This window comes from Aspergillus brunneoviolaceus (assembly GCF_003184695.1).
Source record: "Aspergillus brunneoviolaceus CBS 621.78 unplaced genomic scaffold BO95scaffold_1, whole genome shotgun sequence".
Taxonomy (NCBI): domain Eukaryota; kingdom Fungi; phylum Ascomycota; class Eurotiomycetes; order Eurotiales; family Aspergillaceae; genus Aspergillus; species Aspergillus brunneoviolaceus.
In genome coordinates, this window is record NW_020290731.1 from 193,106 (window position 1) to 218,357 (window position 25,252).

General features: G+C 53.1%; 12 protein-coding genes across 12 annotated transcripts; 1 reads left to right on the top strand and 11 right to left on the bottom strand.

Annotated features, from left to right (window-relative positions):
• Window positions 1-8: 8 nt before the first annotated feature.
• cox10 (protoheme IX farnesyltransferase) lies at window positions 9-2,044 on the bottom strand. Its single transcript, XM_025585298.1, has one exon. It carries the CDS (start codon window positions 1,972-1,974, stop codon window positions 370-372), a length of 1,605 nt encoding a protein of 534 aa, XP_025447911.1. The 5' UTR covers window positions 1,975-2,044; the 3' UTR covers window positions 9-369.
• Window positions 2,045-2,192: 148 nt separating this feature from the next.
• On the top strand, window positions 2,193-3,367 carry BO95DRAFT_437549 (putative monosaccharide-P-dolichol utilization protein). The gene is made up of 2 exons (XM_025585299.1): window positions 2,193-2,944; window positions 3,006-3,367. Exons 1-2 carry the CDS (start codon window positions 2,318-2,320, stop codon window positions 3,303-3,305), a joined length of 927 nt encoding a protein of 308 aa, XP_025447912.1. The 5' UTR covers window positions 2,193-2,317; the 3' UTR covers window positions 3,306-3,367.
• med8 (RNA polymerase II mediator complex subunit MED8) lies at window positions 2,916-4,850 on the bottom strand. Its single transcript, XM_025589459.1, has 3 exons — window positions 4,382-4,850; window positions 3,943-4,160; window positions 2,916-3,849 (listed from the first exon to the last, which is right to left on the bottom strand). The coding sequence occupies exons 1-3, from the start codon at window positions 4,504-4,506 to the stop codon at window positions 3,407-3,409; spliced, it is 786 nt and encodes a 261-aa protein (XP_025447913.1). The 5' UTR covers window positions 4,507-4,850; the 3' UTR covers window positions 2,916-3,406.
• Window positions 4,851-5,559: 709 nt separating this feature from the next.
• Window positions 5,560-6,757, bottom strand: BO95DRAFT_448695 (uncharacterized protein; the record flags this gene model as incomplete). Its single annotated transcript, XM_025587899.1, has 4 exons — window positions 5,560-5,735; window positions 5,883-6,140; window positions 6,202-6,441; window positions 6,499-6,757. The coding sequence occupies 4 exons, from the start codon at window positions 6,755-6,757 to the stop codon at window positions 5,560-5,562; spliced, it is 933 nt and encodes a 310-aa protein (XP_025447914.1).
• Window positions 6,758-8,036: 1,279 nt separating this feature from the next.
• On the bottom strand, window positions 8,037-8,825 carry BO95DRAFT_426632 (uncharacterized protein; the record flags this gene model as incomplete). Its single annotated transcript, XM_025584757.1, has 1 exon — window positions 8,037-8,825. One exon carries the CDS (start codon window positions 8,823-8,825, stop codon window positions 8,037-8,039), a length of 789 nt encoding a protein of 262 aa, XP_025447915.1.
• A 1,223-nt stretch (window positions 8,826-10,048) lies between these two features.
• BO95DRAFT_458150 (uncharacterized protein) lies at window positions 10,049-10,848 on the bottom strand (the record flags this gene model as incomplete). The annotated part of the gene is made up of 2 exons (XM_025588527.1): window positions 10,049-10,429; window positions 10,537-10,848. The coding sequence occupies 2 exons, from the start codon at window positions 10,846-10,848 to the stop codon at window positions 10,049-10,051; spliced, it is 693 nt and encodes a 230-aa protein (XP_025447916.1).
• On the bottom strand, window positions 10,710-12,233 carry BO95DRAFT_1837 (uncharacterized protein). The gene is made up of 2 exons (XM_025580888.1): window positions 11,842-12,233; window positions 10,710-11,641 (listed from the first exon to the last, which is right to left on the bottom strand). Exons 1-2 carry the CDS (start codon window positions 12,023-12,025, stop codon window positions 10,998-11,000), a joined length of 828 nt encoding a protein of 275 aa, XP_025447917.1. The 5' UTR covers window positions 12,026-12,233; the 3' UTR covers window positions 10,710-10,997.
• Window positions 12,234-12,906: 673 nt separating this feature from the next.
• BO95DRAFT_377941 (mannose-6-phosphate isomerase, class I) lies at window positions 12,907-14,851 on the bottom strand. Its single transcript, XM_025583288.1, has 4 exons — window positions 14,453-14,851; window positions 14,291-14,392; window positions 14,094-14,237; window positions 12,907-14,026 (listed from the first exon to the last, which is right to left on the bottom strand). The coding sequence occupies exons 1-4, from the start codon at window positions 14,489-14,491 to the stop codon at window positions 13,085-13,087; spliced, it is 1,227 nt and encodes a 408-aa protein (XP_025447918.1). The 5' UTR covers window positions 14,492-14,851; the 3' UTR covers window positions 12,907-13,084.
• A 386-nt stretch (window positions 14,852-15,237) lies between these two features.
• BO95DRAFT_509924 (uncharacterized protein) lies at window positions 15,238-16,580 on the bottom strand. Its single transcript, XM_025591315.1, has one exon. It carries the CDS (start codon window positions 16,088-16,090, stop codon window positions 15,248-15,250), a length of 843 nt encoding a protein of 280 aa, XP_025447919.1. The 5' UTR covers window positions 16,091-16,580; the 3' UTR covers window positions 15,238-15,247.
• An 872-nt stretch (window positions 16,581-17,452) lies between these two features.
• On the bottom strand, window positions 17,453-19,975 carry BO95DRAFT_458154 (putative Patatin family phospholipase; the record flags this gene model as incomplete). Its single annotated transcript, XM_025588528.1, has 3 exons — window positions 17,453-18,698; window positions 18,765-19,609; window positions 19,697-19,975. The coding sequence occupies 3 exons, from the start codon at window positions 19,973-19,975 to the stop codon at window positions 17,453-17,455; spliced, it is 2,370 nt and encodes a 789-aa protein (XP_025447920.1).
• A 1,814-nt stretch (window positions 19,976-21,789) lies between these two features.
• On the bottom strand, window positions 21,790-23,179 carry BO95DRAFT_1943 (uncharacterized protein). Its single transcript, XM_025580977.1, has 2 exons — window positions 22,734-23,179; window positions 21,790-22,596 (listed from the first exon to the last, which is right to left on the bottom strand). Exons 1-2 carry the CDS (start codon window positions 22,979-22,981, stop codon window positions 21,855-21,857), a joined length of 990 nt encoding a protein of 329 aa, XP_025447921.1. The 5' UTR covers window positions 22,982-23,179; the 3' UTR covers window positions 21,790-21,854.
• A 422-nt stretch (window positions 23,180-23,601) lies between these two features.
• BO95DRAFT_437560 (uncharacterized protein) lies at window positions 23,602-25,167 on the bottom strand. The gene has a single exon (XM_025585300.1). The coding sequence runs from the start codon at window positions 25,038-25,040 to the stop codon at window positions 23,709-23,711; it is 1,332 nt and encodes a 443-aa protein (XP_025447922.1). The 5' UTR covers window positions 25,041-25,167; the 3' UTR covers window positions 23,602-23,708.
• Window positions 25,168-25,252: the final 85 nt, after the last annotated feature.

Consider the following 25,252-nt stretch of genomic DNA (forward strand, 5'->3'; position numbering starts at 1 on the left):
ATTCATCACTCGAATATAGTGCAGCCTTCAGTACTGTTGATATGGTACAGCTAGCTCCATCTACCGAGTCCATCACCAGAGTAAGATCACAAGCACATAAAAACATCAAAGCTCCACGCGACGGCTGTTATACAAGACAAGGCACGGAAGGCCATTGAAACCAACCAGAAAAAAAGGAAAAGACAACGCCCGTCCCACATTCAACCAAAACAGGGAATCTAAAATATAACACGTAAATAGAGGAGTGGGACCAGAATGAGATGCACTAAAGAAAAATTCACATATAACCCCCCAGGCCATGCCAATCATTCTATATCTGGTTTCTGTTTTACACGGTTTTTGGTTTTTGGTTTTGTTTCTTGATCCGGTCTAGGCCCGAGAAGTGACCTGCGTGGGGGTGGTGGAAGTAGCAGCAGCTTCCTCCTCCTCGTCCACGTACACATAGTCGGCCTCATCATCCTCGAGGTCATCGGGCTGTCCGAACGCTTGCTGCCACACGCCATCCCAGAGACCCTTCTTGGTGACCAGGCCGCCGACCAGTAGGACGGGGAGCTGCCAGATACTCGCCCAGAAGAGGCCGCGGGCGCTGCCCTGGCCGCCCTGGTACTTCCAGAAGCGGTAGGCCTCCTTAACGAGCCAGGCGTTGGCGAGGGAGCTGCTGACCAGGAACCCGTGGCCGACGACGCCGACCCACCACAGGCCGATAGAGATCGGGAACATCAGCACCGAGTAGCGCAGCGCGACGCGCGCGTTCATGGCCGGGTTCTTCCAGCAGAGCATCTTGTAGCCGGCGCGTTTGTACTCCTCGCGGATGGTGTGCGACAGCGCGTTGAAGTGAGGGAACTGCCACGCGAACAGGATCCCGCCGAGCAGCCAGCCGCCGACGCTGTCCTCGCTGAAGAGCATGTCGCGCCAGGTGTCGTGGCCCGTCGTCGCGGTCTGCCCGGCCGCGGCCACCCAACCCATCAGCGGCGGAATACCGCCGACAATAGCTCCGACCCAGGTGTTGATCACGTGGATGCGCTTGAGCGGGGTGTAGATGAAGCCGTAGAGGATGATGTTCCCCGCGGAGAGGGCGGTGACCGTGGGGTTGGTGCCGAAGTAGAGCAGGCCCAGCCCGGAGATCGCGGTTGCGATCGCAAAGAGCACGGCCCCGCGGCGGGAGACGAGACCGCGGACGAGCGGGCGGTTGCGGGTCCGCGACATGAGGGCATCGTACTTGGGCTCGAGGAACATGTTGATGGTGTTGGCGCAGCAGCTGGACAGGAAGGTGCCCGCCGTCAGGTAGAGGAATGTGAGGGTGGAGGTTGAGAGGGTCGGAAGCGGGGTCATCGAGGGATCCAGGGCGAGGAGCGTCGAAATTGGGTACATGCCGTAGGCTGCACTTGCGCTCAGCACGACCAGAACAGATAACCGGGGTTTGCAGAGCGCGAGAAAAGCCGCCATTTTGCGGCGCGGGGACGTGGTGGGGAGGGCGGAGGAGAAGGCCGACAGCTGTGCGGAGGCGTCGGGGGGGATGACATGTTCGGCTTCGGCGTCGCTGGCTGCAGCTTCATCCTTTAGTCGTTTCCTGCGGCGGTGTGGAAGCTCTGTCTGCGTTGATTCGGAGGTAGTTGAGACGGGGGAGGAGGAAGAGGTAGAGGTAGAGGTCGGGTGGTGGTCTGATGCTGATTTGCGGGCGGGGGAGTCGGGTTGAGGGTTGCCATTGTTGGTCGACAGCGAGGACAACAAGCTGCTCTTGTTTGCTGCAGCATCTTGGGCGCGATTGGAGGAGAAAAAGGAGCGGTGGAGAGGTGCAGGAGGGGATTGAGAGGCGGCACTGCCGGAGTGAGAGCGGGAAGATGAGATGAAGCCGCGGAGACCAGCGGCGGAGAGACGCGGTGGAGGAGAACGTCTCAGAAGGCATTGGAATGAGATCCGACCGGCATCGCGAGTCGGTCCTACTGCTCGCAAGGAGCAGTGGAGGAGACTCATGACGAAGAGGTGGGACGAGGCAGCAGACAGCCGTGAGGAGGTCGGTCTGTCTGTCTGGATGCAGAGCAAAGCAACGGGATGGGAATCGGAAGGATTGAAGCCAAAGAGGGAAAGATGGCGGGTGCGGGCGACGGCAGGGACCAAGCATGCAGTGCGGCGGCGACCGGTGAGATTCCACCGGTGGATTTGATTATTTGATTGTCATCATCTGTTTTCTTCTGTTTTCTGGGGTTCTTTCTTTCTCTCACACTTCAGCCTACTTAGAAACAAGGCATCCACCTTCTCCTACACACCATCAGCCTTCATCAGCCTTCCTCCTCTTCCATCAAACAATCCACACATCATGGATCTCCTCCAGAAATCCGTCCTGGATCCTCTCCAGCCCGTCCTTCGCCCGATCGTCTCGGCCGTACCCGAACCCGTGCACGATGCGATCATCTCGCTGATCGGCCAGTCCTGCCACAACGCCTTGGTGGTCGACCTCGACATCAGCAAGGACCCCGCCTGTACCTCTCTGGCCATTTCCAAGGCGCTGGGCATCGCCATCGTCGGCGCCAGCGCCATCGTCAAGGTGCCCCAGATCCTGAAGCTGATCAACTCGCGCTCGTCCGCCGGCGTCTCGTTCGTCTCGTATGCGCTGGAGACGGCCAGCCTGCTCATCACGCTGTCGTACAGCGTGCGCAACAACTTCCCCTTCAGCACCTTCGGCGAGTCGGCCTTGATCGCCGTGCAGGACGTGGTGGTCGGGGTCCTGGTGCTGGTGTTTGCGGGCCGATCCGCGGCCGCGGCGGCGTTCGTGGCGGTCGTCGCCGCCAGTGTGTATACCTTGCTGTTCGACCAGACCCTCGTGGATGCGAAGACGATGTCCCTGCTGCAGGCCGGTGCGGGCGCGCTGGGTGTGGCCAGCAAGGCGCCCCAGATTTTTACGATTTGGAGTGAGGGTGGCACTGGCCAGCTGAGTGCATTTGCCGTAAGTTCGTTCTGATTTGGTGTCTCGCCATGCGCACTATAGCTAATTGTCTTGATTCCAGGTCTTCAACTATCTCGCCGGTTCTCTGTCGCGCATTTTCACGACTCTGCAGGAGGTGGACGACAAGCTGATCCTGTACGGATTTATTGCCGGATTCTCGCTGAACTTGATCCTCGCGGCTCAGATGCTGTACTACTGGAACAGCCCGGCCAAGTCGCAGGTCAAGAAGCAGACCAAGGGCAAGCCTATTGCCAGCGCCAGCGCCGCGGGCGTCGCGACCCCGAAGCCTACCGCCACCAGCTCGGGCATTTCCTCGCCCAAGCCATCCGGCAAGACTCCTACCACCCGGCGACGTGGTTGAGTGGCCTCACATCCTTTTTCTTAGCTTCTTTAACCCAGATAATTCTTAGTCCGCTTCTCCCCCGCTCCTTGTAACGCTTGTAACCATTGTAACGAGCATCATCACCTCTGACTCGGCATAATCCCAACGGTCATAAACCGCAAAATCTCATCCAACGGCACAACCGGCGCCACAACCTTCTGCTGCCCCGCATGCCCCGGGCCAGAAGCAGCAGTAGCAGAAACCGGGGCAATATCAAACTCCAACCCCTGCCCCACGCCAGACTTCCTCCTCACCCCAACAATCTCCATCTCATCCGGCTCCCCCTCCCCTTCCTCCTCCCCACTCTCCCCCTCCTCACTTTCACTGTCATCGTCATCATCCTCCAACACCCGCCTCAACCCCGTCACCACATTCCCGACCCCTTGTTCCCGCTCCTCCAGCGTAAAATTGCCACCCCAATTCCTCCGCCGCGCCTCCTGGTTCGCCTCCACCGGCGCCCAATCCCACAGCTCGGCGAGCGCGCCCAGATCGTCCAGCCCATTACCATTCCCGGCAGCCCCAGCTGCTGCTGCCGTCGCACTGCCCCCGTAGCCATTCCCTGTACCCCCCGTACTCCCCGGCACGAACGGAGGCGAGGCAGCCGCCAGCGACCCACCGGCCTTCCGGCCGCGCGCGACCCAGTCCTCGACCCGGGGATCGAGCTTGGTGCGCAGCAGCTGCTCGAGGGCGACGGTGTTGGCCGGGTTGCGCGAGGGGTAGGAGGGGCTTGGGTAGGCGACGAGGGTGGCGAGGAGGTCGCGGTTGTCCGAGAGGTGGTCGGAGATGGTGAGGAGGTTGTTGCTGATGATTGTGGCCTGGGATTGGAGGGAGGTCCTGTCCCATAAAAAGAAAATCAATAAGTGGTGGGTGTGAGTCGGTTTTATCGTTAGTTGGTGTTGCTTTACCCAACTCCCATCAGGACTTGGGTTGTCAGGGATAAGGCTATGAGGGTAGGGGATTGGGGAGGGGGGCACGTCAATGAGGGTTTGTGCATGTGTCCATGACGCTGAAAGGGGAAAATGCAAAAGGGTCGGGTTGGGGTGGGCGTAACATACCATGACGGCAGGGGATCACTCTGGTTCAAACTGGTGATCAACGAGGCCAGGGAATGCGTCAGTTGCACGAGGCGTTGACGCGATTGCTCGAGGGTCTTGATCTGATCCGGAGTGAGGGAGGACATTTTGGTGTCTGCTCGGATTCTTTGGCGGGATGATGGTGGAGGGTGAAGAGGAAAGGTCTATCCCAGTCCAAGAAGAGAGGGCAGATGAGGTGGAGGTGGTGGTGGTGATGGTGAGGTATTGCTTGCTATATCAAGATGCGGGCGCAATGAAGGCGGTGGTTGGCGGAGTTCGACAGGGCAGCGGAGATGTTGAAGGTGTTTATGCCTGAGGCGACCATCGCCCTCCCCGCAAGCAATTGAGGGTCGATCCGCTTGTCGCTTTCCATCTCCTCTCCATACTAACTTACCAGTCTAGTCTACCACAACCACCCATAGTAAACAAAGAACTCTATCCTCCAGAATCCTGGCGCCTAACTCATCATCTTATCCTCACCACTAATCATCAACAGTATCTCTTCTTATCTTATAATCTCCTTCGTGGCTTTCGCCATGAAACACACTCCTTAACCGCCCAACCAGTCATGATCCTGCACCCAGTATCCCGTGTTTATTTATAGACCCCCTGGCAGGGATTCTGCACAACTGTTCACACACACTCATCCTTTCCTCCTTCCTGTCCCCCGCGCTTAACGCACCGGGGAAGTAGAGGATATAAGCCCCGTCTCCTGCTCTGTTCTGCAACAGAGGCGGGGATTTACTATTCAGGGTCTTTTGCAAGCGTTTCTTCTATCTCCACTGTGGGACTCACCTTCGAAACTACACTACCCTTTCAACGCGCTTATGATTCTTCAGACTTCTTCGGAACTCTTTAGATTACTTCACTTCACGAATCTCCATCCATCCAATCACTTGCAATACATTATCAACAAAACTATGTGCAACACTAGAAGGAGAGGGGGGTATACAAGATCTGCTCCTCGCGATGATCCCATCTGATCCGCTCGTCATAAACATCATAAAAGAGACACAATGTGCTAAAAAACAATAAAGACAGCAAACATCATCTGCCCTGTATGCAGGCTAGTCAGTCATGGTGACGACCTCTTCACGTCGAGGTCAGGTCAACACCTGCCAGTGGAACCTCTGGCTGCAACATTCGGCGCAGGAACAGGCTCATGATTTTGAGTCAGACTTGATAGGGAAGAAGTCTTCAGGCTTCTTGCCCTTCTCTTGCGGAGATACCGGAGAAATATCACTCTCCATCGCCACCGTCGTCTCTTTCAAATGTTGCTTGGAGTGTCCCACCACCTGACTGCGGCCATCATTATCCACAAACTGGAAGCCCGAGCCTTCTTGCAGTTGCTGCGGCGGCTGCGGCTGCGGCTGCGGCTGGTACGCCCCCGGCGGATACATCTCCTGCGGCGAATACGCCGGACCACGCCATGGGTGCTCCGCAGCCAGAGTCTTCCATCGCTGCTGCTCCGACGCCCGCTCACGGCGGACATATCTCCGCCGCCAGCCGAGGCAGAAGAAGAGACTCATCGTACACAGACAGACGAAAATCACAAATCCCATCACTGGAAGCCCGATCAGCGTCGCCAGTCGGTAGTTGATGGGATCGTGCGCCGTGCTGTTCAGCAGATCCCTGTTGTAGAAGGGAAGCTGAACTTCTGAAAAGATATCCGATGGACTGATGGGAAAGGCCGTATCAGTGGGCACGGGGAAGTGACACTCATAACGCATCGCCTCGAGAACTGATGATTTCCAACTTCCGTCAGCGGCTTCGTTCTCGGATTCACAGAAGATCATACGCACAATTTGCCAGATACCCCTGCGTGCTTGTCAGGTTGTAGCAGTTACTACAGGTGTCGATGTGGTTGTCGGCAAATGCCCCCGTGGCGCAATAGGCCCGCAGGTTGTTCTGATTCGGGTTCAGCAGCTCAAACTCGAACGCCGGGCTCAGGCCCAGGCACGCGACCAGACAAGGAGTCGAAACCGTGTTCACATCCTTCGGATACCCGTAGACACAGGTGTCGAATGCGAACCGGAGATTATCTGGGCAGGAAACCTTATCAGCGCCTGATGTCTACCAGACACGGAATCAAAACATACAGAGACCCCAGTTGAAGTCACTAATCTGGGTTTCAGCATCGGTGTAATTGCTCTGTAGTTCGCAAGAGACGCATTCTTGGAACTTCCGGCCAGTCTCGGTGGTGTTGTACGACTCGTCCAGACAGACCATCTCCGAGGAAGTGGTGTTGGTCGGGTTGCTACAGACGTCATAGCACGGTGAACCGTAGGTCGCATGCAATGCCCCGGCCGGTGAAGCCAGGGAGGACAGTAGCAGCAGTAACGGTGCTGCTACCGACATGATCGTAGATCGGGAGCTCGGGCCCCGCGGTTCGAATATCATGCCGATGTTCTTAGGGTTGGAATGATCGATCGTTCCTCGGCTCCCAGTAAGACGAGACTACCGGGCTACCTGACAGCCAAACGAATGGAGGTGCTGAGTGCAGGAGGTCGACCGAGCCCAGCATCGAACTCACCGCACGGCAGGAGGATAGAGATAGCGACAGGAAGTGGAAGACCCAAGAGAATCCCAGGGGCAAAGATGAGGGAGAACGTGCACTGGAGGGCACGGGATGGAGGGGAGGGAATCAGAGGGTAGAAATGGCGATGCGGATCCCACGAAATAATGCATGACAAGCTCTTTCGGTTGGACGGCATGAGGGATCGGAGCCATGTTGGGGGACTGATAGAAATGCATGTCACCACCGCAAGGGCGAGAGGAGAACGAACCACCTTGTTTCCGTGCCGGATCACCAAGCATTGGAAGACACTGGTTCAACTACTCAACTAGCATTAACCAGGATTGAACCAGAGCGGGCAAAAGAAAACTCGTCCCCTGGTCAATCGGGGCGCTAAGAAGGAGCTCCCACCCCCCTCTCCCAAGCAGGCGAGGGGCTTGTTGATCACTGTGACAAGACAAATGTGACTGTGACATGTAGTGCAGAAGCTTGCAGTCCCGGGAAAGAGCATGACTCGCTGTGATTTGCTAGCCTGCCCCATGCAGGAGGAGGAGAACAAAAGCACTCCCGAGTCGGCTTGCGGGGTTCGGCGCTTGCACGCAGCCTCGCATTGGACAAGATCTCAACTTCTCAACTCGCCGCAACTGCTCTCAGTCAGCCCTCTTCGCTTCCAACCATGGTTTTCCTGTTTGCTTGTTGATCCTCTGTGCCATTCAGCGAAGATGGTGTGATCGATAGACTTGATCAGATTGATTATCATTGTTCTCCGCCGGAATTGCAACCTTGACGGAGGAAGAGGAGACGCCATCCTTGCGCAGGATAACCCTCCCCCGAACAATACGGATAGTACCGGGAAATATCAAAAACGCCTCCCAAGCAGACAACCGCAAACAAAACTAATTACACAAGACGCCACAATGCAGCAGCTTTAATCATCGGGCTTCCATCCCCGCGAGCTACACCATATGCCTCTCAGCCAGCGCGACATCACCAGCCATCTGTCCTGGGCTGGGGGCTTTCAGACAATTCACAATCACAAAATGCCACTCGACCAAAACGACCCAAAATGCGTAAGCCAGAACAGCCACCCAATGTATCCGCCAAGATCTCTCCATAGACCGTTTACCCATACAGTTCATCGTAAGATGGAACCATCTCCTGTGCTCGGGCAAGCTCCTGCTTAGATCGTCGGCTAGCCCTCCGCTCTGCCAGCGTAGAGGATGGTGGGATAATCCCCGGAATCCGCTGGTCCTCGGACGGATTCGAGGGAACTGAGGAAGTATAGCTGTTATGTCTCGACCCGACCGTCCCTGGCATCGACACTGGAGACTCTGCCAAATACCCCTGGACACTACATCCGCGCATACGCGACGTCACAGACAATGGGGGCGACTTGGACGCTCGCGAGTAAAGTTCAGAATCCTCGTACAGACTGGGCCGACCGGAGGAGGGCTGGTGTCGCCCGTTCGATACATTCTGCGGTGATGGAACGGTTGCCCCTTCTGTCTCTTCCATCGAGCCATCGTCGGAGCACGAATGATACCAGGCACTCGGCGGATGAACAACGGTTGATTCATACGAGTGTTGCTTCTGCCTGGAGCGATTACCCACTCGCGCATCGTAGTGGCCCGTAGGAATGGTCATGGCTGAATCGACGGATTGTGCTCGCCCATCTCTGCTGGCCGGTTGTCCCGAAGCTCCTATGCGAGGCGAACTGGCGCATCTACCAGGCTCGAGCGAGTTTTGTCGCCGTTCGCGGTCTCCATCAGATGTGCGGGCGCCCGCACTCGCTTGATCCCACTGGTTCCAAGAGCCGCCGTTGGGATAGGTGATAGATATGTCGCCCCATCGTGAGTGCAATTCGGACGATAGCTTCCGCTTCCTTCGCAGTTTCTGCATGAGGTTCGTCATAATCGCAAGAGGACTTTTCATGGAATGAAGCCTGAAGAGGCTGAGATGGGATTAGCATCGACGGCCGAGCCACGGAGGATCGAAAAGTTGAGGGCCAAGGAAGGAAGAGCCGAGACATCCACAGTACCTTTCAAGGATGGGGTCCCCCCAGTGTGAAGCCGGTCCCCCTTTCTTACCCAATATTCCCTCCACTACAACGTAGTCCCTGAAGCTGTCTCAAAGAGGAAGGTAGTCGAAGGGACGAAGACCACCATGCGGCGCCGCAGGCTTCGAGACCTGTCTCTATCGAGGCGGTACAATTTACTCGATGACAGGAAAATTAGGCCGGCCGAGGGGCTCATGCATATCGCTCAAAAGGTTGATAGATGGGGGTCCCAGTCAGAGGGGACCGACAATTGGATTTCCTTCAGGCAATTCCTTCAGCAGCGGCAGGTAGTCATCCTGGGCCAGGCGAGTCAGTGACGGTCGCACGGGTGTGTAAGGCATTCACACACGACCCGACAGTCTGGTTCGCACACCCTCATCGCAGTCATTTCGTCCGGGTGGAGTGGGGGAAGAAAGTCGAGTGAGGGTCACTTTTATCCGAACACAAATCGCTTTTATGAAAGCGGCACGGAGGTTGGCCGCAATCACCGCCATTAACGGGCGTTTGAGGCAGGAAGGGGGTCTGGTCCGCGTAACTGCTGGGCAGGGGTGAGGAGGTCAGTCGCGAAGATGTGGACGCGGCGCAGTCAACTTGCTTTTGCAAGTTGCTAGCTGCGTGCAGCTACTGGGATGGCAGACAGCAATGCGCCTAATAATTGGTCGTCGTCTTGGCATGGCGCATCTAGTGACCTCGGCGTCAACCAGCACTGGAAGACTGGGAAATATCCTTGTCGAGGCTAGCAGGTTGGTAGTATCGATTTTGAGACATGCCATGGTGAAGACGGATGAGGCGATATTAACCGCTCGAGGTGATAGCTGGAGGCCTCGTAATAGCTGAAGCAAGGGCGCGAGATTTGCGCAATTCACTGGTCAGCAGGTAATTAGGGCGAGGCCAGTGGTTCGGCCGGCGTCAGCAAACCATTTGGCTGTTCGCCTAGGAGGCCAGGGTCTGGCGACGAGAAAAGAGGGGAAGCCGCAAAGGACAACCACCGGTTTGATCGTCGCGGCTGGACCCGAACCACCCGCAGAGCTTATCTACGCGCCTGGATGGATCCCCTCCAGCAGACGAGGAGTCATTGTCACATCTCGTCGTCACTCCGCAGCTTGTCGGCTCCGAGGAATCCTCCTTCGTTCTCTAGCTGCAGGGCGGCGACCATGACCCCCTCTCTGGTGACCCTAGCAAGAGCGGGAATTCTCGAGATACCCAGACCATATGGCCAGCCCACTGATCGTAACCTTTTCTCCTTTGGGTTAATGGACGCAGACTGGGTGCCTGCAAAGTCGTCGTCTGTCGGCTCGCAAACGTTATGGCGTGTTGCACTTGTTGCCGAGTACCCAACAACCAACCCCCACCTCCACACATGATAGGGTAGACTATAACCTGTTTGTTCCCGGTGTTCTAGCCGCCGGACGTAACCATTCGAGGGATCAATCCATTTCCCTCCGCGATGGACGAAGTACTAAGGCGACTCCAGCTGAGCTGTCGTGCGTCAGTAGACTTGAGGACGGGAAGGAACAGCGAGGCGTGAGGGGAGAGGGGTAAGAGGAGCTTTGAAAAAGTACCAACCTGGAGTTGAGTGACACCCCTCAGGGAAGAGCTGCTTCGGTTCAGCTCATGTAACAGCATCTGCCATCGGACCCTTCGAGGTAGATCGCCAATAGCATCTGTAGACGCTGAGCCTGTAGGACTTTGGCGGAGTAGCTCCAACCACGAGCTCATACCATCTCTCTGTACCCCGTCGTTGGTGTGCTGTTGCATCTTCTCCATCCTCTCTTCCTTTTCGTAATCATAAACATCAACATCACAAACATCATCATCATCATCATCATCATCATCATCGTCATCATCATAATGCATCCAAGCAGCTTTGTCCTCCATGCGTTCAGTCAAACACAAGTCGACCAACCATAACAGGAACGAGCGCTTTCCCAAGGAATGGAAAGCAAAGGGACAAGAGAGGTATCAATCTATAAGCGAGCGACAGAAAGGTCTGAGAAAAACAAAGAAAGAACTTCCTCCTCTCGTGATCATCGAAGATCCGTCACCAGTCTCGACAACACAGGTCTAGGCCGTCGCGGCATCTGCTGTGCTGTGCCATCTAAGTTATTAGACGAAGCAAGAGAGGCATCATCATTCAAGTCCCGCAAGGGACCTATCGTGGGTGAAGGCTGAAAGGAGAATCTAGGAGTAACCAACGAGTCCCGCTGAGCCATGATGGGAGCTGGTGGACTCAAGATCGACGACGGGGGTCTTTCCTGCTGAAGACTCAGTGTAGGATAATGATGATAGGGGATAGCGAGCCCAACAACCGGAGCAGGAGGGGAAGGGGCATCGACCCTCTGATATCGAGAAGGGTCATAGGTGGGTAAGGGTTGAGGTTGATAGGCTGGGGGTGGATCGCGAAGGAAGTCATCGACCGGGCTGTGGTAATGAGCTGAGAGACGCGACATGGGCTGGGTTGGGGGAGGGAAGGCCGATAATATTGTTGTTCCTCCTCCTGCTTGTCCCCTTCCTTCTTCGAGCTGCTGCTCCTTCTGGTTGGCGTCGAGATCACGCAGAGCGGGATAGTAGCCCAAGGCGTAGGAGATGTGATGGTCGATGAGGAACTGTCGGTCCTCACGACGTTGCATGGAGCGTCTCTTGTGGCAGAGGAAGGCCAGGATGCCGGTCACTGTTGTTGGGCTGATGGTCAGTTTGGCCGAGTTTGTCTTCTCGGATTCAGTCCCTTCCCTTTCCATGTTGGTTGTGTCGTGAAGGCGACAACAACAACACAGGAACCAGACACAACACAACACAACACAACACAAGAACAAAACACGAGACAAGACAATTCATGATCAAGAAGGACAAATTGGAAATTTCAAGGCTCACCAGCCACCAGCACGACACTCCCAAGGACCACTCCAATGATCATCCCATCCATACTCGACGATGAGAGACCCGTCGATCGCACCCTGAGGATCCGTGGCTTCATCTTGTATGTGTTCCCTGATGTCTGTCTATCCAAGTCCAAATGATATCGACTGACTTGACCGACTGATCGACGACCAGACATACATCCAATTGAGCAAAAAGATAAAATCCCAGTACACTGCGTCTCGTTCTCCTCAATTCACACGGAGGAACCCAGAGGACAGCGAGAACAAGCACATGCACACTCCACACACACACACACATACAGCAATCTAACCCACAACACGCAAGAACAAAGGGCAGAAAGGGGCGAAGGGGAAAAAAGGTAGCAAAGAGCAAAGAAGAGAAACCCCAAGAACGGGGCAGAGCTGAACGAACCGGCCGCCACCTATCTTAAAGTAAGGTGAGAAAACCAGGATGACTGTCAAAGCACCCTCATCGTTCCCCTTGGGTTCGTTCCTCTCTCTCTCCCGCCTGGTCCCTTCCAAAAGCTATTTTAATCTCAACGGGACATACTGGTGGGTTATGCATGAATGGAATCCCTTAGCCCTTACAGATGTCACACACATGCTCCCCCACCCGCGTTTACTTTACCCTTGATCCAGGGCTGAAGAAAACAAGCATAGGCGCAGCGTGGGTCTCCATTTCTTGTCCGGGGGGGAAGAGTTAAAAATAGTATACTATACCTTTGAGAAGAACTGTCTCCTGCAAGAGGCGGGGGAGAAAAGAGACCAAAGAGTTAATCGATTGGATGGTGATAGTTTGATCTCCCCTCTCTTATCATGCCCTGAGCGCATGTGCAGTGAGTGGGTGGTCTCTCTCGTATCGGCCGGCGGCTATTTTACTTGTCGGTTGGGTTGCTGGGATGCGCGGACCAAAATAGAATCAAGAATCAAGCTATCGCTCTAGTCTGGATCTATATTTATACTGTTTGATAGCTGCTCATTTCCGTAGATGACTAGCTATATAGCAGAATGTTATGCAATTCTGTTTTGTCTTGGAATGTGTCTTTCGTGGGTTATGGTTTCGGCTTCGGTATTTGGCGAAGTTGCCATGTCCCGAAAGATACAGTACAGTACCATCTGAAGATTCTCCTCATGTGGGCATTACAAAAGAACAATATATTCCACATTATCATATCGCGATCGCTAATATAAAATATCGACACACTCCCCGCTCTCAACTCCTCTATTCGTTCATTCTACTCCGCATACGGGCGGTATACCGCGATGCCTTTCTCCGTGCTCAGGTCCAAGGCCACCCCCGCCCCGATAAAGTACGTATAGCCCTCGCGCAAGTCGAAAGTCGTCCCGTCACCACCGGCCACAGTCATTGTGCCATTGCCCTTGGTCACGATCAACAGACTAGGACCGCCGACTGGCTTGTATGTCTCCTTCTCGCCGGCCCCCAGACTGGTGCCCAGGACATTGAACTCACTGAACGGCGGGGCGTACACTTCCGTCTTGAAGTGCTCGCCCTTGTCGCTCTTCCGGCGCGGCAAGATCGCCTCGTCCGGGCCATGCGGCTTGAACGACAGCGCGCGGGTGAAGAGGTCGACGCTGTCCTTCTCGGCCTTGGGGCAGAAGCCCGTGTTGAGCACGTTGTCCGACCGGGCCATGCACTCCATGATATCGCCGTGCAGGTACGCGTGGATACTATCCGCCGGAACGCAAACCGCCTCCCCGGGCCCCAGCGTCATGTAGTTCATAAGTAGCACTGCCACTAAGCTTCCGTTGTCGGTCTCCGGGTATTGCTTGCGTAACCGGTCGAGGAGACCAGGGATGTACCGCTGGTTGGGCCCGAACCGCGACTCCGGGATCTCCAATAGCTCCTTAATCGTCTCGGCGACAATGGAGGGGGGCAGCGTCAACAGGATCCGGCAGATCTCGCGGAGCAGCTCGTCGTCGAGGCCGGAGGTTTGGCCCGGGGGCACAAACTGATCGAGCGGCTTGACTTTCAGCAGCTGCTCGATCTCGGCCAAGGGCTTGAAGCCCGCAAAGAGCTCGAACTTCGACAACGCGATGGCAATCTCCGGCTTGTGGTTGGGATCACCGAACTTGCTCGGGTCCTCCTGGTGAAGCTTCTCGGATAGAGCCTTGTCAGGGTGTAACTGCAGGGGGAGCGCCTTGGAGAAAGAGAGGATCTGTTCTTTCGGTTAGACTGCTTGCGCTGAGCAATCGAGGCGCGTTGGCCGAGGGTTTGTTTCATACCTTAGGTAGGTAAGGCACCTCCGGACCCCATTTGTCCAACGCGGACTTGCCCACAACCTCTTGGTTCTCTTTCAGGTAGTCGCTCAGCAGCTGTCCTGTGGACAGGATTTTGGAGGGAACTGTAGGGTATGTTCCCATCCACATCTGTGACTTGTCAGTAGCTGAGCCGCCAGGAGCGGTGCGATCGTAGAGCTCACTTCAGAATAGGTCTTGGAATCATCAACCTCTCCCGCTCCGGGTGTTTTGGACCAGAGCACACCGGCGAGGGAATCCTTTCCCTTCTTGCCCCATGGGTCATTCTGGAAGCTAATTAGCACGTGTTGAAAAAAATCGAACGGACTTGGGATGATCGGCCATACCTTAACACCACATAGCAACTGAACTACTGAATCTGGCATGGTGGGCAACGTAGTAATGCTATATATATAGGTTCAAGAACAAATATCGAATAAATGTCGATCCATGGGATAGAACACATTCCCCCGAACACTATAAATCAATCTCCATAGTTATTCTGTTGCTTATCTGATGTGCCCTTGAAGTGCGTTAACATGGCGTCATGTTGTGGGGAGTCGACTTGATTCGAGGCCTGGGTTTCATGGCGTCATGTCCTTATCATTGTCAGGGTTGTTCCTTTCGGGATTTCCACGACAAGGTAGTTTCAGGTACCACGGCAAGATCTTGCTCTCGGCTTGACAGCTCCCAAGCCGAAGTCAGCAGAGATATTAGGAGTACTAGTACTGAGGATGAGATCCCGCCAATTGGGTGCGGAAAATAAATTCCAACATTTGCGGGAGTCACACCTGGAATGGAGAGACTCGTCAGGTTGACGTCAGCCACTCGCCTCAAGGGTTAGTAATTCGGACAATACAAGTAATTAATTGAATAATTGAATCCGAATGAATCATCAAACTATTCCAACAATCGATGCTTGTGCACACATACTGACAATAATGTATGATTGATTATATTATGAATATATACAGTGAGTACTGAGTAACTAAGTTACCGGCTTCTACCGGAACTCTCAAAAAAAGCAATTCAGCCACCAAACGCCATGCCAAGAGCGGTGCTATGCAAGATTTGAATCGGTCTGGTTCCGTAGGCCGTCACGGGCATTATCGAACGTCGATGCTCATGTCTCGTTGCTGAAGTCATTCGTATAGCTGGTCTGGATCAGGTACCATGGCTGTGGTCATGTACTTCCCCAGCCGAGTAGCTCTTTTGTCAAACGTCGAGAGCTTGAGACCCCTCTCCACCGAAGCGCTGGCGCGTCGGCTACTGCTCGTCTCGCTTCGGCGCGGGGAGGCCAAAGATCGCGATTGTCTAAAGTGATGGTACCCCCCCTCAAACACTTGGTCTCCGGATGCATCTTCGAGCTGGTCAAAACGGGTCCGAGGTCGCGCACGCCGTTCCAGAGAGCCTTCATCGTAAGGGATATAGGAGCTCGCACGACGGCTGGAATGAAGCTCTGGCGAGATCGCTCTAAGCTCTTCTGTGAATTGAGCGCCAGCGGGTATGTATTTGAATCGTGGAGAACGGGGCTCTGGGAATGCTGTCTTTTCAGCGATTTCGGTGGGGTAGTCTTGCTGAATGGGTCTGTAGGCGAACTGAGACCGTCTGCGTTCCGCTTTGGTGGTGGGCTGTTGGTCTTTCTCCTGGGGAGAGTCGTTCGAGGTCTTGGATCGAGGATTGAGCCGCACAGATAGTCGGCGCGGGTTTAGAGCTTTGACGAACAATGAGCTGGGCCTGGCAATTTGATGGTCATATTCTGTCAACGGGGCCGTCTCATCGTCGTGGCCGCGACTCATGGCGGCAGGCACGAAGCCCGTGCTGCAGGTCCCTTCTCGGAGCGAGGACTGGCGAGGATTCTCATATTGATTCCAGGACCCCTCAGTCGGAACGGTGATTCTTACGTCACCCCATCGCTCATGAAGTGGCGAGGGAGAATCGTGTTTTCGGAATCGTCCCAGAGGACCTTTCACGGCGCTTGCCATCACGAGGGATGTTTCAAGGTTGCAAGGTTGGATTGTTGGGCACCTCGAAACAGGAACAACCAAAGAAATCAACAGTCAAAGACAGCAAGCACCTCAATAGCCAGAGCAAAAGCAAAGAAAAAGCCGCATGCTAGGGTTTGGGGGAAGCAGTCGAGCACCACTGGGATTTCAAGTTGGTGTTGGTGGCTGTCAGCTTTGGCTGGACAGCTGGACAGCTGAACTCTGGGCAAGCGCTTGTAGAAACACTGAAGAACACAGCTGAAGAATGTGAGGATAATCCAATCGGATCTTCGTTCCAGGCAGTTCTTGTAAGCACAGACCCAAACAAGGCTGAGAAGTGAATCCTTTGTGATCCGGGGGAGACGGTTGATATAAAAGCTTATCCACAGGAACGCAGTCGATTAGGATGGAGGGATATTTGTGTCATCGTGCTGTAAGCCAGAAGCAAACAAGCGACATACGATGCTGCATTATGCAAACAGGAGGTAGGAAGTGTATGTTTCCAACATTAGAAGCACGTAACTAGCATGGAGGTGAGCTTGGAAAGCATACTACTCCGTAGCTGGAGATTAGCCGCCGATGTCCCTGTAGATTGGAAGTGGAGAGCGGGGTTAGCCTGAGGCAGCTAGTACTCATATGTGCAGTGTCTACCTAGTACTATATTAAACTCAACTAATTAGTAGCACTGCAGCGGGTGCAACCCAGATTGGGGCCATCTATTGGATCGTTGGACTGCCAGACAATTAGCGATGCGCCAGAAAGAGGGGAAATCGCGTCGCTTCCAAGCTCTGTGCAGTAAAGCGATTCGCAGCAAGTTAGCGCTGCCCATCACCTAGTAGGTGTCGGGCGCATAGGTACAGGTCACCAGTACTAAGTATATGCATACTATTTACCAATTAGGTATTTAGTCGTACAGTCCAAGCCAATCGTGAGACCTCTTCATGCGCCCATGAACCTGTTCTATTTTTGAAAGACACAATTGACTCCATCCTGTATGCATCATGCATGTCATTGTAGGTCGGCCAGCACAAATACAACTCACCTAGGAAGTTCAAAATAGTAAATTGTCGAGTCAGCAAATCACGAAGCTCCATTTATCTGATGCAAGTCTATGGCTAGGTAGTGCTATCTAAATCTGGCCCAGTCAATGATCTGCCACTCTAAACGCCGGCTCCTTACATCTAGGCTGCTCATGGACTCGGGTCATATACACTCTTAAGGCCGTAGGAAAAGGTATGCGCCAAAATAAACAAAAATGACTGGGTGATGCAAAAAGACTTGAGAACGTGAAAAGAGCACACTTGCCACATCAAAGCACAGACAAGGATGTGCAGCGTTCCTTGAAACAATCATCGATTCATGTCAAAGTGTCAAAGAGGACCTGCTGGGGTTTTTGGCATGGGTCGTTGGTGTCATTCGCAGCAGTTGGCGGGAAGGTGATAATGACGTCTCGTGCATGCCACACGATACATATTCCGGAGAACGAGTGGCAAACCCTTGAAGTGGCGATCGCACAGATGGGCCGGAGGACGATGAGGAACCCGGCGTCGATTGTGAGGATAATGAATCACTTTTGAGAGCCATCCAAGAATACGGGTGATCTTGAGAGCATGGCTCCCAGGTTCGCCAAGTGCTGCTCATCTGCGGCCGTTTGGGAGACAGAGTCTGTGTTTCTTCCTCGGTATCAGATTCCATGGAAGAAGGTTCGTCACCATTATTGGAGGAGTCCTCCCGCTCCTCTTGCGTGCGTTGCTGATGATCGTGATTCCCACAAGCAGAGACCACGGGGGCAATGCTCTGTGATTGATCGGATAAGAAGACGCTTCGAGACCTCGGCAAGTGTGGGGTGTTTTGGCGGGTATTGTGATATTTGGCGGGCTTTCTTCGTTCCAATTCATGGTTGTACGAGCTTCGTCTATTCAGCATGCGCCCACGGCCACCACTGCTATCTAGCGACTCGAGCGAGTAGCTGTTGAGACTATTATCTGACCGGACGCCGAGTTTGGCAGGACAAAATGCCACCCGTGCTCGCATTTTCTGTACCGCTATATCCAAGGCCAATTCAATGGCGCAATGGTTTCGAATGCGCCCGAGCTTGGGCCATGTTGCACGTTCGCCACTCAGGCATGCTTGAAGCATGAACTCGGTTGTGGGGTTCCTCAGCATCACCGGGAAATTGCTATACAGTATTTTCGGATAGATATTGATATCGCCGGAATATTTTTGGTTCACAATAGACATGGTCTTCGTCAAAGCTGTTGGACAAATTCCCATTTCGGAGAGAACTGTCAAGCGATACATTATTTCGTCTTTGGCCAGATGAGTGGCAGTATGAAGCCACTGTGGGGCATTGAAGGACATTTTTCCAGGCTGATGTGGACCATCGTCATTCGGCAAGAATGGGACGACATGTGGATTGACCTGCGAGACGATAAAATGATTGACATTGAACATCTCCGAAAGCCGATTCATTGGCAGGTCGCCATCCACCGATCCATCGATATACTGTTTGTGTAAGTCATGCCAGGGCGCCGGCTCTCCGGTCAGAGGATCTTTAGCCATGAGCTCGGATGGTGAAAAGACCAAAGGCACTGAGCAGGAAACAGCACTATTGAGGTTAGTCTCGAGGTCGACATGAAGGATGTTAAGATTGAAAAGCAAAAAGACGTCTTACACAGCAGACCAGATCAACACGTTCGGAGCAGTGATATAGTTCAACAACTTGGGAAGTTCGTAGACCCCCGCACTAGAGACACAAATATTGAGTATTCGTCGTGTTCGATTGTATGCTTCCTGAAATGTTATATCGCCAAGCCAGCTTCTCATGAGTTTGGCCAGATGTGAAATATCCAGAAATGAACCATACTTGAGGAACCGGGCTGTCTTCTGTAGTATATTATCTGTGTCACTCTCTTCGCCAAAGACTGCAAAATCGCCATATGCATAGGATTCCAAAAGGGCCGGAAGCTCGTCCTCAGTCCGTGTGCAGAACACTGCGCACACAATGCTGCCGGCTGAAGCACCCGAGATAATTCGAGGTAAGAGTTTCGCTTCGTAAAGAGCTTTCAGCACGCCGATATGGTTCATGCCGAAGGTCGCACCACCCGAGAACAGCAACGCGCTGCGCCCGAATGCCTGTCTCGCTGCAAGTAGTTGATCGAGTATATACTTGGTTTCTAGACCATCACACCGATTTTGCCCCGATAACTCGACCAGCGAGGATATTGTGTCTAGAGCGGTGGTGATATACTTGTCTATCAGATCTTTCGTGCCCAGGTGGGAGTACCGATAAAGCGAGGCATTACTCATGTTTCCCAAGTCGCGACTCAAAGACGTACGGACTAGGAAGAGCATCCGGCTGACATCACAACTGATGCGGGCGTCTTCTAGCTGCTGAAGACGTTCTTGGACCAGACGGACGTCGTAGTCAGGTGAGTCGAGGGTTTGCTTCCAGATGGTGTGCTCTTCCAGGTCATCCAATTCGCTAGCACAAATCCGCCACTCGTCATATGTCACTGCCTGTACCCAGGTGTTAGTTAGATGGCTACCAATTCATTTTCATTACCTCCGCTGGAGAAATTGCCAGCAGTAGACATCGTAGCTCACATTCCGCTTTTTCAAGTAAAGAACCTGTTTCCTGTCTTCTATGTCAATGCGCGCTGTGGATTGCTCGGCACATACGCCATCTCTGCGGTAGTTCAATGTATCTCCAGCCCATGTCAAAGAGCTCTTGACAACGGATGACAGAGAGGGGACTGAGATGGACTTGAGCAGAGAACGCCGAGGCCCGCCGCTCGCGCCTCGAATCGCATCCTGAGTCGGACGACGCTTGGATTTACTATTGCACTGAGTGCGCACAACGGTAGGATCGTGGAGTAATGACATGACAGACTTGGGCCCGCATCAGTCCATGTATGAGGAAAGACGCATGCGAGATAAGCTTAGAAGAAGACGTCCGCAGAGCTAGAGTAACAAGGACGATGATTGTGGGCTGGAAAGGTCTGTGGATGATTCTAGGGGTGGTTGAGAAGAGGAAGGAACAAATAAAGAAGAAAGTACAAAGTGCTTTTGCTTGGTATGCGTGGGGGAACGGGAAAGGGGGGTAAAGTGATGTAGAATGGAAGTGGAAGTGATTGTAGTGATATAGTCAAGTGAGATTGGTATAGTAAGCTTGGGATGGATGAATGGCAATAGTTCGTGAGATTCTAGGATGGATGGATGGATTAAGTTGTTGTTAGGCACTACTCCGTACTTAGTCCCTAGTCAGTTCATAGAGTGCGAAGGGTATAGAAAAGTAAAGTAAAGTAGAGTAAAGCAAAGTAAAGTAAAAAAGGGTGTGAGGACAGGGATCTGGGGGTTATGATTGCAGACAGATTGTATTGAAAGGCTCAGTCAGCAGCAGCAGCAGCAGCAGCTGATGAGACCCGGGGTTGAATTATGGGTGGGGAAAAGAGGAAACTCTCCAAGGTCTCACTCAACCTAAACGTCACGAGGCCGGCCGGAGATTCAATCTCCCCCGCTGTCCTCTTTCGGCTGCTGCCGATCCTCCCTGTCTGCACTACTCACTAACTTACTCATACTGGACGCGGGGACAGAAAGATGGAGCCCCGGGTCGGAATGATGCCTACATAATGGCATCCCTCAGTCTCTGGAATAGAATAGAAGGAGGGTTGCTTGCCTAGAGGGGCAACTGCCTCATGCTACCTACCTACTGGAGTAGTAACTGTCAAATGGGTAATATCCCTCATCGGGTCAGATGCTGCAGTACGGTGATTGACGAACCTGCTGAATAGAACTTGAACCACACAAATACAACTCTAATCGGATTCGCCTGGAATGCGCCTTGATGCCATCATGCACCACTCATCCTTATTGCCCCCCTCTGGCCCCCCACATCAGCACGGAGTTTTGAGTCAGATACTTTCCCAACACCAAATATTCCCTCGAATGCTCTAGGTTTATCTTTTCGGCCTGATCCTGTTAGAGTAATTCCAATACTAGCACCCGCTGGTCTCACTTCCCCCACATTTGTCAGTCTATATGTACTGTACCATCGTTGAGTAGGGATAATTCTTGTCTTTGAGGTTCTCGAAGGCGAAAAATGTAGAACACCAACAGACTGCAAACAGGGTTCCATGGGCAGGGGTGAGGTAATTATTCTTGCTTGTTTGATGAACGCGTCCAGCTGGATCCGCGTCTGGTGCGGTTCTTCATAAGGTGCGATCTTGCATGGAGGTGTGCGACCGTGGTTGCCGTGCATCGGAAGTCCAAGGGTCCAATAACAAGGGAGCCTTGCATCAACTACCTCTGACGAGGATGGGTTAGTTACCCACTATCGTGAGAAAATGTCCTTGCAGGCTGCGATGGCCTTGGCGTGATTGGTGTGGTGGTGTCGGTCACTTGGTTGCTCGAGTGTGATAAGGAGGATATCAGGACTATCCCAGCTCACACACCTATCTCCCTCCATATGCTTAGGACAAGGCTGATATTTTCTTTCGAGTTCGAATTCGAACTTTGCGTTGCATTTAATTGGGTATTTTGTCGGTCTCCCCAGACCAGGATGGCCGGTCATGCGTACAGACGAGTTTCACATGCTACCTTGCTTATTATAGTCGAATCCCTGGCCCGCATGTGAAACTGACTTCTGGTTGGCAGTACTCATTCTTTCGGGCCCCATGCACCGATGGCCATTGTATGGAAGATAATCTAGACTCATTCGCTCTCGTGATGTAATCCACATTACCTACTGACCACGGCGCGGGTATTAACGAATTCGACATAGCCAGTTCCTGATAGCGTCTCTGGCCTGAGATCGGACACCATCCTCAATCCAAAAATGCCCTGCTCCATCGATCTCAACCGACTGGAACTTACTCGACGGATTCTGGCTGAGCTCTTTTGACCAAGTCTGCAACTTATGTGCGGATGTGAACGTATCCTGGTTTCCATAGAGAGCAAGTGTTTCATGCGCGCACACCTGGTCTGCTGGCTGCGGACAAGGAATCGACTGCCTCTGAGACGACTCAAACGGTCCGATGTCAAGCGACAGCTTGGCAAATAATGTCAGAAACCGGTTAATTGGGGGCAAGATGGGTGAGATAAGTAAATAGGCGACCCTTGTTCTCTCAATGGTGCCCGCGGCTTTTTTCATCTCCTGAGGCGTGTATTTCTGTTGTTCGAGAATGTCCTTGTCTTCCTCTGAACAGTAAACAAGATCTCGAGCGATTTGGTAGATCTCATGCATGGGAGTACCATGGTTACTTTGCCTGACAACATCCGCAATCAGATCTAGGTGCGGCAGAGACGATGCAATCATTGACCCATATGAGTAGCCGCCTAATACGAGCTGCACCGCTTCAAGCTTATTTCCGCCATTCTGCGATGAAGTAGAGCATGTGTCTCTCAAGCGATGTAGATAGAGCAGCATGAATTCGTAGAAAGAAGCGTAATCGGCCAGTTCAGGCCTGCCGGTCCAGCTTGTCCGCCCTTCAGAGCCACCGGCGCCACTGTAACACATATTAGTTTGGAACTAATGAAGGGTTTCGGACTGTCAAGCAGCTGACGGATGGATGAGACATCTCGGCGAAAACGATATCCCAGAAACACACAAACACACACACACAAAAAGGGTGGCAATGCTTACCGGAAGTTGAAGGTGCCCACCACGAACCCAGCTCGGAGAAGCTCCCCTGCAACAAAAGCCACGACCGGATCGTCGTAGCATCCTCCGAGAGGGGCGTACGGATGTGCAACGATCGCACCTCGTATCCGCTGACATGACGGACTGCTGGGATTCAACTGTCCTTGTGGATGGTAGATCCGGCAGTCGAGCCTGAGTCCATCATGGAGGGACGGAATAGTGAAGGTGTGCGTTGCGGTGGGGAGGTGCATTGTCAGAGGCGAGTGCCAGATCCACCCTCAGCACATATATATCTGTGGCATATCACTGTGATGCTGGAAACTTCTTGAGTCGTGTGTGTGGGACGGAGACGGGGAACAGGTTACTTGGCTTAAATGAAATCAGCAGGCCTGTTGATAGGGAAGAGATTAAAAGAGGAAGTACGAGCGTACTGCACTGTACCTTGTGTGGGACGCTCGCTGGTCGGGCCCAAGCGTTTACGGAACCCAGGCAAAAGATGGTCAATGAGCCGCTGCTGCAATTTGTACTGCACAGCTTCCCTTCATGGTTGCAGCAATACCGTCAAGGAACATTAACTGTAACTTACCCAGTGCTATACTTCGGGGTCACAGGAGGCTCATGCAATACATATGTAAATATTTGCCCACAAACCTATATATCTACCAGTATAGCCCCTCCAAAGGACGGCTTGGGGTCATGCAGACATCATCCCTTGTGACATTGTTTTCGTAATGCGCTTGTCCAAATATTATAGGCATGATGACTAGTCAGCGAAGTGGTTGCTGTCCTAATTCTAGCTTGTTACTCGAATCATGTCAGATTATAATTCTGTGTTGACTAAAGCAAACACCTGAAAGCAGCAGGCAAAAGATGCTTCATGATTAGAATGTATAGATATCCGGAGGCTTTCAAGCTACTTTGATCGGAGCTAGTAATATCTTCCAAGTAAATGAACCAGGCACTGGGTGTACATATCGGTCACGACTCTGGGAGTAGCCAAGCGGGATCTGGTTCATCATCTTCACCCCCAGACGACCTAGAAACTACATCAAGAGAGTGTTCCTCCGTATCCCTCAACAGATCAGCTGGAGGCTCGGGGTTGTCCACCCCAAGCGGGTCAGCATGGACATCGTGCTCACCATCGCTGGGCCCATCGACAGGCGACCGGACGTCGGCATTGGACACATTGAACAGATTCAGCAGGAGTTGGCGAGCCTCTTGCAGAGCCTGGAGCTCTGCAGAGATGCAACAAACGAGTAATTTCCAGTTCTTACTCTCCGCAAGTTCTAAGTGATCTTCTACGCGTTCAGATGTGTGTCTCAAATCCTCTAGCACAGTCCGGGCAATGCCCTCTTCCGGTGGGGTTTGTGAAGTACCCTCTGGACCCAGAAGCTGTGACTGGTTTTGGATGAAGCGGCGCATGATCGCCTTCAACCGCTTCTCGTAACCGGTAACTTCCCCGACTACTTGTTTCCAAACTCCGCCACCAGCCTCCAGCGCTTCGATCTCTGCCTTAACTTCCTTTTCTCGGCTGCGCAGGTCCGCTTGCTCCTTGGTCCAGTGTTCGTGGGCGAGATCGAGGGTCCGTCGTTTTGGGTTCAGGGTGTAGAACGTCGCGTCACTAGACTTGGCCGATAGAGGTCTCACAGGCGGATTTTGGAGGTATCTTTGAACGTCCGACTCCAAGAGTGTTAAAGAAGCTTTGTAGGAGGACAACTTAGAGTCGACCGAGTTTTCCATTTGCGACAATTCCCGGATGACATCTTGGTGCCTAGCCTTCATTCGGGACAGTCTGGTTTCCATTTCATGGATGTCTTCCTCCAGTTTGCGACTTTCGTCTCGTAGGTCTTTGGTCCGCTGACCTTCCTTATCGTCTTGAATTGTCGAGATTGCGGCCTTTAAGCCGGCACGCTTGGTATTAAATCCATCAATGTCCTGGAGTGCATCGTGTCGTTCATCGACCTGGGAGATCAGTAGCTCATGTTCCTCCTCTCTCAACTTCAGCAAGTCGTAGATAGATTTGAATATGCCTTCCCGAGCCGCACGAAGACCAATCTTCTCGGGAGGTGGTTGTCTCACTGGAACAGTAGAGGGCCCCTGGACACTACCCAGCGCTGAGGTTGGAGTATGGCTCCCACTAGTCGAGGGAGTAGCATTGGACTGCGGTCCCACCAGGCCAGCAAGAAGGCCTTCACTTTGAGCATCGATGAAACTCTGCAGGTTGAGTTCAATTTGTTTGGCTTGTCGGTCAATGTATACGAGTGTGTCTTGCTGGTACGTGGAAGCTCTCGGCGCGAATATTGCCGACATTTTGGGGGTGATGACGGCTTGGAGAAGACCGAGCAATTGAGATGAAATTCGGCGGGAGTCAGGGTACAAATACCCGTCTCAAATTTCTCTTCAATGGAGCGAAATGATTCAATCACGAATTCCTTGCACACGACATGATAAAGAGAAAAATAGGATCACTCCTGTGGACAGGGACCTGCTGCATATGTCGCATGCCATCACCGGGCACGTGA

Coding starts and splice junctions, on each gene's coding strand:
- BO95DRAFT_1943 (XM_025580977.1), bottom strand. CDS start 22,981: ATGCACCTCCCCACCGCAACGCACACCTTCACTATTCCGTCCCTCCAT. Junction 22,597..22,733: donor GTGGGCACCTTCAACTTCCG/GTAAGCATTGCC, acceptor TATGTGTTACAG/TGGCGCCGGTGGCTCTGAAG.
- med8 (XM_025589459.1), bottom strand. CDS start 4,506: ATGTCCTCCCTCACTCCGGATCAGATCAAGACCCTCGAGCAATCGCGT. Junction 4,161..4,381: donor AGTGATCCCCTGCCGTCATG/GTATGTTACGCC, acceptor TTTATGGGACAG/GACCTCCCTCCAATCCCAGG. Junction 3,850..3,942: donor CGCGCGCGGCCGGAAGGCCG/GTGGGTCGCTGG, acceptor CGGCAGCAGCAG/CTGGGGCTGCCGGGAATGGT.
- BO95DRAFT_377941 (XM_025583288.1), bottom strand. CDS start 14,491: ATGCCAGATTCAGTAGTTCAGTTGCTATGTGGTGTTAAG. Junction 14,393..14,452: donor AGTTGCTATGTGGTGTTAAG/GTATGGCCGATC, acceptor ATTAGCTTCCAG/AATGACCCATGGGGCAAGAA. Junction 14,238..14,290: donor ATTCCAAGACCTATTCTGAA/GTGAGCTCTACG, acceptor GACAAGTCACAG/ATGTGGATGGGAACATACCC.
- BO95DRAFT_509924 (XM_025591315.1), bottom strand. CDS start 16,090: ATGGCAAGCGCCGTGAAAGGTCCTCTGGGACGATTCCGAAAACACGAT.
- cox10 (XM_025585298.1), bottom strand. CDS start 1,974: ATGAGTCTCCTCCACTGCTCCTTGCGAGCAGTAGGACCGACTCGCGAT.
- BO95DRAFT_437560 (XM_025585300.1), bottom strand. CDS start 25,040: ATGTCGGCAATATTCGCGCCGAGAGCTTCCACGTACCAGCAAGACACA.
- BO95DRAFT_1837 (XM_025580888.1), bottom strand. CDS start 12,025: ATGTCTGGTCGTCGATCAGTCGGTCAAGTCAGTCGATATCATTTGGAC. Junction 11,642..11,841: donor GAGTGTCGTGCTGGTGGCTG/GTGAGCCTTGAA, acceptor GCCCAACAACAG/TGACCGGCATCCTGGCCTTC.
- BO95DRAFT_437549 (XM_025585299.1), top strand. CDS start 2,318: ATGGATCTCCTCCAGAAATCCGTCCTGGATCCTCTCCAGCCCGTCCTT. Junction 2,945..3,005: donor GCCAGCTGAGTGCATTTGCC/GTAAGTTCGTTC, acceptor TCTTGATTCCAG/GTCTTCAACTATCTCGCCGG.